Raw genomic sequence first — 13,286 nt, 5'->3', positions numbered from 1 at the left:
ATTTGTTTAAGAACAATGGCTGACTAATAGCTGGCCCTTCTTGCCACTGCCTTAGTATTATATTATTTGTTCCGACTTCTGCCACAGAACTGACAACATGTAGCTACCATTTCATGGATGTATGTATGCATGACCAGCAATAAGCTAAACTGTAGACTCAGCGTCATCACAGAATAGCCCACACAAACCTGTTGTACACAGACAGGTTCTATATACTTTGTTCAAATTCCTTTTAACAACTTCTAATGTGTACTGGAGAAGACTCTTGAGAGTCCCTTGGACTGCAAGGAAATCAAACCAGTCAATCCTAAAGGAAATCAGTCCTGAATATTCACTGGAAGGACTGATGCTGAAACTAAAGCTCCAACATTTTGGCCACCTGATGTGAAAAACGGACTCATTTGAAAAGGCACTGATGCTCGGAAAGATTGAAGGAGGGAGGAGAAGGGGACGGCAAGAATTATATGGTTGGATGGCATCACCGACTCAATGGAGATTTGAGTTTACACAAACTCTGGGAGACAGTGAAGGATCCGGAATCCTGGCCTGCTGCAGTCCATAGTGTCACAAATTGTCAGATACAACTTAACAATGAACAAAATGTGTGTCCCAATGCCACAAGGCTCAGCACTCTTCTAGTTGTAGTCACTAATGAAACCAAACAAACTGTTAAAAGAGTCAGTGTGCCCAGCACTCCTGCCCTAAGAGTCATCTCTTGGAGGTAGGATGGTAACAAGGACCTAAATGTCTAGGTGCCTGAGCTCTGTAATAGGCCTGGGGGGAAAGATGTGTAAGAAAAGGCTCCATAAATATGATACAAAATCACCTTTCTTCTACCCATGCCATTGTCTCAATCTCAAGAAAGAAGAAAGGGAGAGAACCCTTCTGGAGTACCTAACAGCCACCTGCAGACCAAATGAGGAGGCTGGAATGCATGATCTTTTAGCTTTCCTCCAAATTCTAAAACATCTGGCTTGAAAAATGAATAGATCTGGCAACTTGGACTCATAGTTAAAACAATAAAACTGAGCTGCACAGGGAGGCTGTCCCCAGCAACTCCCTTTCAGCCCCGTCCACGAAGGCAGGTCGGTCATAGCCAAATGCAGGCTTGGGAGGACCCTGATCCCTGCCTGTCCATCACAGGAAAAGGTCCAAAGGGTGAGTCCCGCCTAGCTGTGCGACCTCTCCGAACGCCCATATCCACCGGCGAGTGATTTCATTAAAACATAACAGAGGGTCGAGTTATTCAACGGCCCGACAAATAATTAACATCCAAAGTTATCATTGCAGGGACTTCCCTGGAAGTCCAGGGGTTAAGATTCTGCACTTCCACTGCCGGGGACAGGGGTTCTTTCCCTGGTGGGGGGAACTACAATTCCGCCTGCCTTGCTGCTGCTGCTAAGTCGCATCAGTCGTGTCCGACTCTGTGTGACCCCACAGACGGCAGCCCATCAGGCTCCCCCGTCCCTGGGATTCTCCAGGCAAGAACACTGGAGTGGGTGGCCATTTCCTTCCCCAAAGCATGAAAGTGAAAAGTGAAAGTGAAGTCGCTCAGTGTTCGACTCTTGGCGACCCCATGGACTGCAGCCTACCATGGGAGTTTCCAGGCAAGAGTACTGGAGTGGGTGCGGCCAAAAAGATAAAAGTCAACCAGCTGACATGGAAAAGGCCAGGATGTCTACGAAGCAAGTTAAATGTGCAGCTGCAGAAGCACGGGCAAGGGATGACCGGGAGACGGGGTTCTGCCCTAACGGGATCAACCAGGAGACACTTGGTTGCGCGAACGCGGGGCGAGCTCTCCCACCTCTCCGGGCAGCGTGATGCGTGGCTCCGTGCCGGCGGGGCCGGCGAGCCGGGCGTGGAAGTAGGCGCTGCAGGCGGCCAGCACGGCGCGGTGCGCGCGGAAGGGCCGGCCCTCCACCAGCACGGTCACGTCGCACAGCTCGTCCTTCCGCCGCTGCTCGTCCAGGCAGCGCAGCACGTGGGCGCCGTGCACCGACGACTCGTAGGCGAACACCGCGTTCTCACCCAGCCACATTCTGCGTCCGGGGCTGCGTCGGGAGGGTCCGAGAGAGCATGCTTCTGACGGTCGTCAACCCTGCCGAGACACAGGCCGCGGTCACTCACGGAACGGCTTGGGAAAGAGGTCTGTCCCGGCGGCCCCGGCAGACACCCATCAACATGTGGCTGCTGTTTAGTTGCTCAGTCGTGTCCGACTCTCTGCGACCTCATGGACTGGGGCCCTCCAGGCTCCTCAGTCCATGGGGATTTTCCCGGCAAGAATACTGGAGTGGATTGCCCTTTTCTTCTCCGGGGGATCAAACCCACCTCTCCTACATTGGCGGGTGGGTTCTGAACCACTGAGCCACTTGGGAACAGCCACCCTCCCCCATCAGATTAAAATACTCATCACCAAAACCCAAATGAAAACAAAAGCTTCTACCTCAAACAAACTCAAGGTCAAGAGATCTGTGTGCACGGATGACCATACCCATGGCGTCAAGGATTACTGAGCTGATGCTTTTCCTTCCTGTATTAAGCTTTTGAATTATCAGCTGTATTGATTTAGTACTCTAATTTTAATGTTGGCATGAAACCAAGATGGCTACTTTTTTTAGAAATTTTATCTTGAGAACCTGGGTGTCTGGTTTTAAAAAGGTACTGGCATACCCCAATGATCTGTACTGTTCTAGGGCAGGATAGCTTAGGAGTGGATGTGACTTGAACTTAATATATTTTTTGAGGGTGTTCAAATTCAGAACTCGGCAGATTCATCTCCTGACCCTAAACATGGTCCTAAAATAAACTGCTTGAGGAAACTGGGTCCCAAAGATTTCAGGTGGACAATTTTGAAGTGTGTCCATATTCCACTGGAGGTTAAAGAGGCCCAACTGAAAGAATTGTAGGCTGACAGACATGGTAACTGTAGATTCAGCAAAAAAAAAAAAAAAAAAAAATTTAAGGGCTATCTCATCTTAAAGATTATAACTTTGGAGGAATGACGTGATCTGCAATGCAAAGAATCAGAACATGTGAAATTCCTTAAAAATATACTGACAAACAATTTGGCCTATGTTACACATAATGAAAAGAAACCTTTTAAAAGAAAATAGGCTCCTGCAAGCCTGGACGCATTTATTCACTTCACTTCATTTAATATAGATTTTTGAAAAGCAATTTTTATAATAATAGGAAACATATTCTTGGGGTGAAGGATGGGAAGACCTTTTGAAGCAAGGATTTTATGGCTCTGAAATGAGGCATTTTGTACAAAGAAAACAGCTCCAGTGAGCAAACAAGTAAGGCTGAGAAGTTTCTGGCTGGCATCCCAATGGGTTGCTTTAAGACATCAATGGGAGCGTGTAGGTCACCAGAGGTCACCCTGTGGGCTGGGCTAAACGGTGGAACAGGCACACAGCTCTCCACATTCTGTGTCCCCCGTCTCCCCACACTTGACAGCAGGCAGGAGGGTGTGGTGCCCCAGAACGAGGGACACATCCTACAAAAGGCAAAGTTCCTCCAACACGAAGAAGAGGATTTCCTTGATTTCAAGACTCAGGTCTGTCAGACCAGATCTTCGTAATGAATCTTTTTACATAACAAGTCTTACTTAACACTACAAAATGTAGCTAACAAATAGGACTACTCCATCGTTAACAACATGGTTTACCATGCAGAGAAACTCTTGGTTTTCTCAAAATGCTAAAACAAAAGAGAATGTTATAAAAAATGTGTATTTTTAAAAAAAACATACTAACGTAAGCGCGTGCATGCCTGTTAAGTTGCTTCAGTCATGTCCATCTCCTTGTGACCCTATGGACTGTAACTCACCAGACTCCTCTGTCCATGGGATGCTCCAGGCAAGAATACTGGAGTGAGTTGCCATGCCCTTCTTCAGGGGAACTTCCCAACCCAGGGATTGAACCCGTGTCTCATGTCTCCTGCATTGGTAGGCAATTTCTTTACAATTAGCACCACCTGAGAGGCCCATACTAACACAGAGTAGCCTCCAAACATTTTTTGATCATATATATATATACACATATACACCCACATACATACAAACAACTAAAGGCTTCCCTGGTGGCTCAGTCGGTAAAGCGTCTGCCTGCGATGCAGGAGACCTAGGTTCAATCTCTGGGTCAGGAAGATCCCCTGGAAAAGGGAATGACAACCCACTCCAGTATTCTTGCCTGGAGAATTCCATGGACAGAGGAGTCTGGTGGACTATAGTCCACTGGGTTGCAAAGAGCAACTGAGGGACTGAACTGAACCAGTCAAAAGAAAAAAAAAGAAAAAAAAGGACAGTTTAGTTGCTAAATTGTGTCTGACTCTCTGACCCATGGGCTGGAGCCCACCTGGCTCCTCTGTCCATGCAGTTTCCCAGGCAAGGATACTGGAGTGGGCTGCAATTTCCTACTCCAAGGGATCTTCCTGATCCAGGGAACACAAGCTCCTCAAAGGGTGATCCCTGTTTTTCTTCTGAAGCTTACTCATGTCCTAAAACATGAAAGTCCTCAAATATTCCATGACTCAATAAACATTACTTTTTTCAGAGTTGTTACACGCTAAACAAAAATGAAAGGAGAAATAAAAACTACTAAATCCATACAGACCAGACCCAAAGTTATGTCCCAGTCTCTGCAATCCTATGGATTGTACCCTGCCAGGCGCCTCTGTCCATGGGATTCTCCAAGAAAGAATATTGGAGTGCGTTGCCATCTCTTCCTTCAGGGGATCGTCCCAACCCAGGGATCAAACCAGCGTCTCTTACATCTCCTGCATGGGCAGGCGGGTTCTTTACCACTAGTGCCAACTGGGAAGCCCCAATCATAGGTGAATTCCACCTCAAAGACATGGTGTTCTCAGTAAACACAAACACACAAGACATGCATCTATGAGTTCTGTTCTACTTACGTGTTCATTTTTAAGGTGCTCATTATAGCTGAAATATTAAGTTCCTCAGAAACAGTCAATGAAAATAAAATCTCTCACTATGTGGTTAAACTTTTCCCAAGGTCAAGGATCACAACCTATCATTTATTTACTGATTCAGCATACTACATGAAATCATGGTAACTCGAAAACCACGTCCGAGGACTAACTTGACTTTCGGGTTGTGCCCACATGAGAAGGGTAGTAAATTCCCTTTCACAATTGGTCTTGGTATTTCAGTTATCAACAGGAGGAACTGCTGTTAAGAGTAGTGGGGAGGAACTATCATTCAATGAAACTGTGTATCTGGTGTGTGCGGTACTGCAGGGACCACTGCCCTCCCCTTTATCCAAGACTGTCCACTCCCCCAGCCAAGCCGGATTCAACAGCTGACTGCATGCCTTGCAGTATCCCTGCACAAGTCCCCAGCCTTCTTATTCTTTCCCATCACCTGCCCCGATGATGATATAAAACTACAGAAATCCTACCCTCATACTCTGTGAAGCCACCATGAAAAATGGGAAATTCCTCAAAAAAGTGAACAGAACTACTGTATAATTCAACCAACCCACTTCAGGGTATTAATCCAAAGAATATGAAGACACCAACTGTAAAACATACACACCCTCATGTTCAATGAAGCATTATTTATCATAGCCAAGATATGAAAATAACATAAATGCCCATCAGTGGATGAACGGATAGAGATGTGATGGACATTTACACTACCCAGCCATAAAAAAATGAAATCTTGCCATTTTGACAGTATAATGTTAAGTGAAATATGTCAGATGGAGAAAGATAACTATTGTGTGATTCTCACTCATATATGGAGTCTAAAGAAAACAAACAAAATAAAATCCATATACACAGAGACTAGACTGCTGGTTACTAGAGGGGAACGGGCTCCCCTGATAGCTCAGATGGTAAAGAATCAGCCTGCAGTACAGGAGACCCGGGTTCGATCCCTGGATCAGGAAGATCCTCTGGAGAAGGATATGGCAACTCACTCCAGTATTCTTGCCTGGAAAATCCCATGGACAGAGAAGCCTGGCGGACTGCAGGCCATGGGGTTGCAACGAATCGGATGCCACTGAACAACTAACACTTTCACTTTTACTTACCAGAAGGGAACAGGGTTCAGGACGAGCAAAACAGATGAAAGGGGTCAACTGTATGGGGGGTGATGAATGGTAACTAGACATTTGGCAGTTATTACTTTGTAATATATACAGATGTGGAATTGTAATGGTAAACACCTGAAGGTTATATATGTAATTGGCATATAATGTTTATATACCAATTTTACCTCAATTTAAAAAAAAATGTACTGAAAGACACTGAAGAACACATAAATAAATGGAGAGGGACTTTCACATAAAACAAGCAAGGCCCAATTCCCACAGAGTTGCTGTCAGCCCACATGTAATCCAGCCATTACTTGTTGCTCCAACTAGTTCGTTCACTACTCGCCTCAAGAGTTTATTTTTGGCTCAGTCCCCTTGTTCAGGCAGTTCTGGGTGACAGGCTAGCTCATAAATTCATGGCCAGCTTACAGCTTTGGGCCACATGCCGACACCAAGTTCCAACAGCTGCAGCTGAGAGAAGCTAGGAAATCAGGGCGTCCAACGGCCACCTGGGACGGTCCCTCTGAAAAGGGTCCGGCCTTCCTGTAGGTGGACTGACCTGACTCCTCCCAGAAACCCAGGCCTCGGCCCTGAGACCTCCCATGGGTCTCCCTGAGACCCTCGGCCCTGGGCTCCAGTCCCCTCCCAAGCCCTGGTGCCTCTGCCCCGTGCAGCTAAGACTCACCTGTGTCCATCTGTCCCGCCACAACTCCAGTCCAAGACAAACTGGCTTGTGCCTAGATAAATGCTGTTTATCCTCTTGCAAGGCCTCACCAGCTCACATATGTACAAATATAATTATGTAAAATAAAAAGTGCCACAAGTGTTCACCCAGCAATATTTTATCCTTACTAGAGCAACATAGTCTAATTTCTACTCTATTAAAATAAAAAAAAAAGTCCAGTTGTGATCCACTCAAATTCTAAGAACCAGTAACGGGCCACGAGCTCACACACTGAAACCACAGCACTGGCCGCCAGAGCAGGGTCTGGCACAGCCCGGGGCTCAGCTCTCAGAGCTGCCCGTCGCTGGCTGTGTGGCTCAGGCAACCTGCTCAGCCTTGCTGGGGTGGGTCTCGGCTTCAAACAAGGCTAACAACAGCACCTCACTGGGTTGTTGTGAGGCTTACATGAAGACGATGAAGGTGAAGGGTTGAGCACACTGTCTGGCCCAAAGCCAACAAACTTTAAATAACAGTGGCTATTAATGACGATAATAAAAATAACAAAAGCCTCAGTCCCCTCAATCCCCTCATGATCCCCTCCATCAAAGCTCCAGCTCCCGCTAAAAACCCCACAATGTCTTCCAAATTCCTTATGATCAATTCTAAACGCTCAGCGTGTCCTCCAGACCTGCACGGTCGGGCTGTCTGTTAATCCAGCCTTACCGCAAAGCCTCTGTCTCCCTCTCCTGCTGTCCTCCAGCCTGGCCATCCTTCCTTCCTGCTCCACAGGCACCAAGCGCCTTCCAACCTCAGGACCTTTGCACGTGCTGTCCCCACCCCCTGGACTTCTACTCCTCAGCTGGCCAACTCCTCACCTGTTAGGTCTCAGCTTAAAGTCGACACCTTGCCTGACTTGTTCTCTGTCATAGCTCAAGCTTGTAGCAGAGTGCCTGGCCCAATGCAGGTACCTGCTTCTGAATGTATGGCGGCATTTTTAGTATAAACCCAAAACGCAGATCATCTAACTTCATTTTCCAGACACAGCACAGTCAGCTACTCCAATACACAGAGCAACAATGCCACTGAGCCAAGTACTCAGACAAAAGTCCCTGGATGGCTTTCCCAGAGTCAGAAATACAATCACCTGACCCTGACCTCGCTAGTGTGGAGCCCTACATAAAGTTATTCTGAAATTCAAATTCAACTCTCCTAATTCTGAAAACCATCCAGGTGGTCAGTAATCTATTTTTACCAAATAACATTAACTAAGGAATGACTAAATTAGGTAAGAATGGTACACTCGGTCACCTTCTGACATTTTTCAACCATAAACAGTAAGCTGTAACACCCCCACAGAGTCTTACGGGCCTAAATTCTGTGAATTTATTCACTCCAAGTTGAGATTCCTATGTTACACCTGAATTTTCCTATGTGCTTAGAAATAGAAACAATTGTTATAATTCAAAACAAAGGTTCACTGACCTGAGCAAATTGCTGATTCATTCAGTAATGCTGATAAAGGATGAATAGGCATTTTAAAGCTTCCTGCATCTCAATTTGGAAATAACTTCTGCTCTCTGCTCAGTACACAAATTTTAACAGTTATCTCTTAGTATTTTGCTTTCCAAGTCGATTTTTTAAAAATGAAACAAGTTCCTATGGCTTTATTACATTTTAATAACTTTAAGGTAGTTTACTTAAAAAAACTATACAAACTTTTAAAATCCTGAGGTGAATATTCCATCATAGAACCAGATCCATAACGCTTCAGAACAGAAATTCAGAATGAAGATGAAGTTCCATGTATACAAAAGAGCTAGGCTTTTACTCACTTCAGTGAAAAGTCTCACAACTTGGTTGTTTTTAATTCTCAGTGGAGAAGGGCAGGGGGAGTAGCCTAACACCAAGGGTCACATAAGAGGGGAGGACCGTCACCAAACACCCTTCAACTTTCACGTAACAAGGACAAATGTTCTTTCTACAAGTGCCTGGCCTGTGCCATGCAGCAGACTGGTGCAGTGAAAAACACACCCAAAAAAAGACAGTCCCTACATTTAAGAAGAATATAGCCTGGAAATGTTTGAAATGAAAATGATACCTTGGAGTGAAAGATATGACAATGATCACTATAGTCAACTTACACAGGAATGTGGGCAGTTCCTAAAGGTATCTGCAGAAAGACTTCAAGTAAAAACTACTTTCTGGTCAATTCTCATTTAACCATAATGTTCAATTAATTGGAAAGGGAATATAGGAGAAGGGAGCAGCAAAGGATGAGATGCTTAAATAGCACCACTGACTCAAAGTCATGAATTTGAGCAAACTCTGGGAGATACTAAAGGACAGAGGAGCCTGGCATGCTGCAGTCCTTGGAGTCACAAAGAGTCAGACATGCCTTAGAGACTCAAGGACAACATCAAAGGAAGAAAGAACATAGGAAACCCAAGTTCCAGAACCGAGAGAGGAGGAACAGATTCTTCTGTTAAATCCTCTTACCACACGAATGCAGGAAACAGTGAAGCCTTTGATTTGTGTCACATGTGGCAGCTATTCAGCTCTTAACGGGACTGTTACATCTCAGTGGAGAAGGACTATGTTTTGCAAACAAGAACTAGCAACTGGAGTTGGCCCATACCAGTTCAGTGTATTCACTGAATCACGCATTTTCTACCGCACACTTGTCACTCACTGTTGTATGTATCCACTCAAGAGGTAGGATTTACACTGATGAACTGCACTATTTAAAATACAGAATTCAGTGAGTTTTGATAGTTTTAAGTGTGAATGAAACCACCACCACAATCTAGATAAACTTCCATCCCCTCTCACGATCCCACGTGCCTCTCTGAGGTCTCCCCCTGGTCACCTGGTCCCAGGGAACCAACGATTTGCATTCACGTCACTGTCAACTCGTGTGCATTTTCCGTGACTTCTGCGTAAACAGAACAACACGTTCTATTTAGGTAAACAGAACGTGTTTTGGCCTTGGGTTTCTTTCACTCGGTTTAATGACAATCAGGATGCGTACACTCAATGTTTGGGTTCTTTATTGCTGAGCAGTACTCCATTGTATGTACATACCACCATGTGTTTACCCCTTTCACTGTGGATGCACTATTTATTGTCATAAAGATGTGTGCTTGTGTGCTAAGTCACTCAGTCGTGGCTGACTCTCTGCGACCTCACGGACAGTGGGCCACCAGGCTCCTCTGTTCATGGGACTCTCCAGGCAAGAACACTGGAGTGGGTTGCCATGCCCTCCTCCAGGGGACCCTCCCGACCCAGGGAGCAAACCTGTGTCTCACACGTCTACCTGCACTGGCCAGCAAGTTTTTTACCACGAGCGCCACCTGGGAAGCCCGTAATAAAGATGCACTGCTTCCAGTTTGGGGGTTGCTGTAATAAAGCTTCAGGGAACATCTTCACAGACATACACTTCATTTCTCTTGGGTAACTAAATACCTACAAGTGGAGAAGCTGAGTGATATGGTGAGTTTCTGTTTAACTTCTTAGAAACTGCTAAACACTTTTCCAAAGTAATTGTACCATTTTCTTGCTACCAGCAGTGTGTGGTAACTCCAGATGCTCCACATTCTCACCAATCTTGGTAATGTCAGTCTTTTTCATCTTAGCTAGCCTAACAAATACACAGTGGTACAGCGGGAGTTGGCGAAGGAGGGAAGCCTGGCATGCTGCAGTCCATGGGGCTGCAGAGAGTCGAACACAACTGAGCAAGTGAACAAAAGTGCTGTGGTTTTAGTTTGCATTTCTTGACGGCTAATAATGTTGAGCATCTCTATATACGCTTGTTAGCCATCTGCGTATCTTCTGTGAAATGTCTGTCCAATTATTCTGTCCATTTTTAACTGGACTGTCTTCTTCTCGAGTTGAAAGGGCCAGCAGTGAATCTATACAGCAATTTTGGGAGAACTGACCTCTAACAAACTGAGTCTTCTGAGACACAAACATGGCATATCTCTCCATTTATTTAGGTCTTCCTTAATTCTCTCAGCATTATTCTGAAGGTTCTTAGGAAAGAGATCTGGCACATCTTTTGTTAAACTTATTCTTAAGTATTTTGGGTTTTTTTTTTTAATAGTTACTATAAACAGACTTGTTTGTTAAACTTCACTTTCTGGTTCTCTTCTGATACTATAAACATAAAATTTATGTTTTTAAATATTAACCTTGAATTCTCCACAACCTTACTTCACTTATTAGATCTGTTTCTTTGTAGGTTCCTTAGGATTGTCTATGTACACAATCATGTCATCTGCATATAGAGACAGTTTTACTTCTTCCCATCTTTACACTTTTTTTCCCCTTACTGCAATGATTTGGTAGTGAGAGTGGTAAGGGCATCCTTGCCTTATTCCCCTGTAAAGAAAATGTTCAATATTTCATCATGAAACATGACGTTAACTATGGGTTTTCTAAGACAGGCAACGGATGGGCTGAAAGGGAGATGCAGTAGTTACTATGCCAGTTCACTTACGACTCCCGCAAAATACTCAAAGGGAAAATGAAAACAAAAAAAGCAGAGTGACAACTTCCAACAGTTCCCCCTGAAGAGTAAAATTCCCAAACTTGTCCATGGGACTCTCCAGGCAAGAACACTGAAGTGGGTTGCCATGCCCTCCTCCAGGGGACCCTCCCAACCCAGGGAGCAAACCTGTGTCTCACACGTCTACCTGCACTGGCCAGCAAGTTCTTTACCACGAGCGCCACCTGGGAAGCCCGTAATAAAGATGCACTGCTTCCAGCTTGGGGTTGTTAAAGGTTCCAACGGTACCTTCGTTCCTACACCTTTCTGAGTATTTCCCCCGGACATCTGTAAGACTGCACAAGCAGGGACTAGAGATAAACAAGGACAGAGAGTAATCATCAGAGGACACACCTAAGCCTAACTCTCTCAGAGCCTTGCAAACACGGTCGCTGTCTGCTCTGGAGATCACCAGAGGATCGGCATTTTATACCTGGAGGACAGCCCTGCCCGTGGGCAAATCACTTCCTGTCCCTCTGACAACTCCTTTTTTTGGAGGGAGGGGGAGAAGGGACAAGAACAGTGCTTCATGTTGTTGTTCAGTCGCTTAGTCCTGTCTGACTCTGCTGGGAGGATCAAATGAAATAATATACCTCATGCTCTTAGGAGAGTGCCTGACACATACCAGTGTTCCATAATTGTTAGCAATTATTTGAATTTGGTGTTAGAAATGTTTCTGAAAACATAAAAGGTCCTGAATAGCCAAAGCAATCTTGAAAAAGAAAAACAGAGCTGCAGCTACGAGGCTCCCGCACTTCAGACTATACTACAAAGGTACCGTAGTCAGTGCAGTATAACACGGGCACAAAACGGAAACGTAGATCAGTGGGACAGCAAAGAAAACACAGCAACAAACCCGTGCGCCTATGGTCAATTAACCTATGACAAAGCAGACAAGAAGAAAGAGTCTCTTCAGTAAGTGGTGCTAGGAAAACTGAACAGCTAAGTGTAAAATTAACTTAGAACATTCTCTAACACCATACACCAAAATAAATGCAAAATGGATTAAAGACCTAAATGTAAGAATGGATACTATAAAACTCTGAGGAAAACACAAGCAGGACACTCTGACAAAAATCAGAGCATATCTTTTTGAATTCATCTCCCAGAGTAATGGAAATAAAACAAAAACAAATAGGACCTAATGAAAGTTAAAAGCTTTTGCACTGCAAAGGAAACATTAAACAAAACGAAAAGACAACCTACTAATGGGAAAAAAATATTGCAAATGATGCAACCAACAAGGGATTAGTCTCCAAAACACACAAACAGTTCATACAGCTTATTATCAAAAACACAAACAACCCAATCAAAAAAACAGGCAGAAGACCTAATAGACATTTCGCCAAAGAAGACATACAGATGGCCAAGAGGCACATGAAAAGATGCTCAACGTCACAAATAAATAGAGAAATGCATATCAAAACCATAATGGGTGTTACCTCACACTAGTCAGAAGGGCCATCATCAAAAAATTCTACAAATAACAAATGCTGAAGAGAGCGTGGAGAAAAAGGAACCCTCCTTCAGTGCTGGTGGGAATGTAAATTCACATAGTCACTGTGGAGAACAGTATGGAGGTTCCTTAAAAAACTAAAAACAGAGCTACCATACGATCCTACAATCTTTTTCCCAGAAAAAACCACAGTTTGAAAAGATATATGCACCCCAAAGTTCACTGCAGCACTACTTTCAATAACCAAGACACTGAAGCAACTTAAATATCCATCGACAGGTGAACGGATAAAGATGTGGTGTGTGTGTATATATATATATGTGTGTGTGTATATATACACATACACACACACACTGGAATACTACTCAGCCTTAAAAAAGAATGAAATAATACCATTTGCAACAAGTATGAACCTAAATAGTATCATACTAAGTAAGCCAGACAAATATCATATGATATCACTTATATGTGGAATCTTAAAATAAAGAAAAGATACAAATAAATTTACATATAAAATAGAAATAGACCCATAGACACATAAAACAAACTTATGCTTACGAA

The 13,286-nt window shown here is 44.3% G+C and overlaps 1 protein-coding gene and 1 non-coding gene across 3 annotated transcripts in view; one reads left to right on the top strand and one right to left on the bottom strand.

The window, feature by feature from the left end:
• The window catches only part of BACH1 (BTB domain and CNC homolog 1), a 45,354-nt gene that overhangs the window by 16,804 nt on the left and 15,264 nt on the right, over nucleotides 1-13,286 (bottom strand). For both annotated transcript variants that reach the window (XM_020895448.2, XM_070455127.1), the window contains exon 2: nucleotides 1,805-2,098. In XM_020895448.2, coding sequence (XP_020751107.2) covers nucleotides 1,805-2,038 — 234 coding nt within the window. In that variant the 5' untranslated portion in view covers nucleotides 2,039-2,098. The remainder of the gene's footprint in view (nucleotides 1-1,804; nucleotides 2,099-13,286) is intronic.
• Nucleotides 4,078-4,150, top strand: TRNAR-GCG (transfer RNA arginine (anticodon GCG)). Its single transcript has one exon. It is a non-coding gene; the product is annotated as a tRNA-Arg (tRNA).

This window comes from Odocoileus virginianus, chromosome 25 (assembly GCF_023699985.2).
Source record: "Odocoileus virginianus isolate 20LAN1187 ecotype Illinois chromosome 25, Ovbor_1.2, whole genome shotgun sequence".
Classification (NCBI taxonomy): domain Eukaryota; kingdom Metazoa; phylum Chordata; class Mammalia; order Artiodactyla; family Cervidae; genus Odocoileus; species Odocoileus virginianus.
This window is presented reverse-complemented; position numbering and strand designations above follow the sequence as displayed.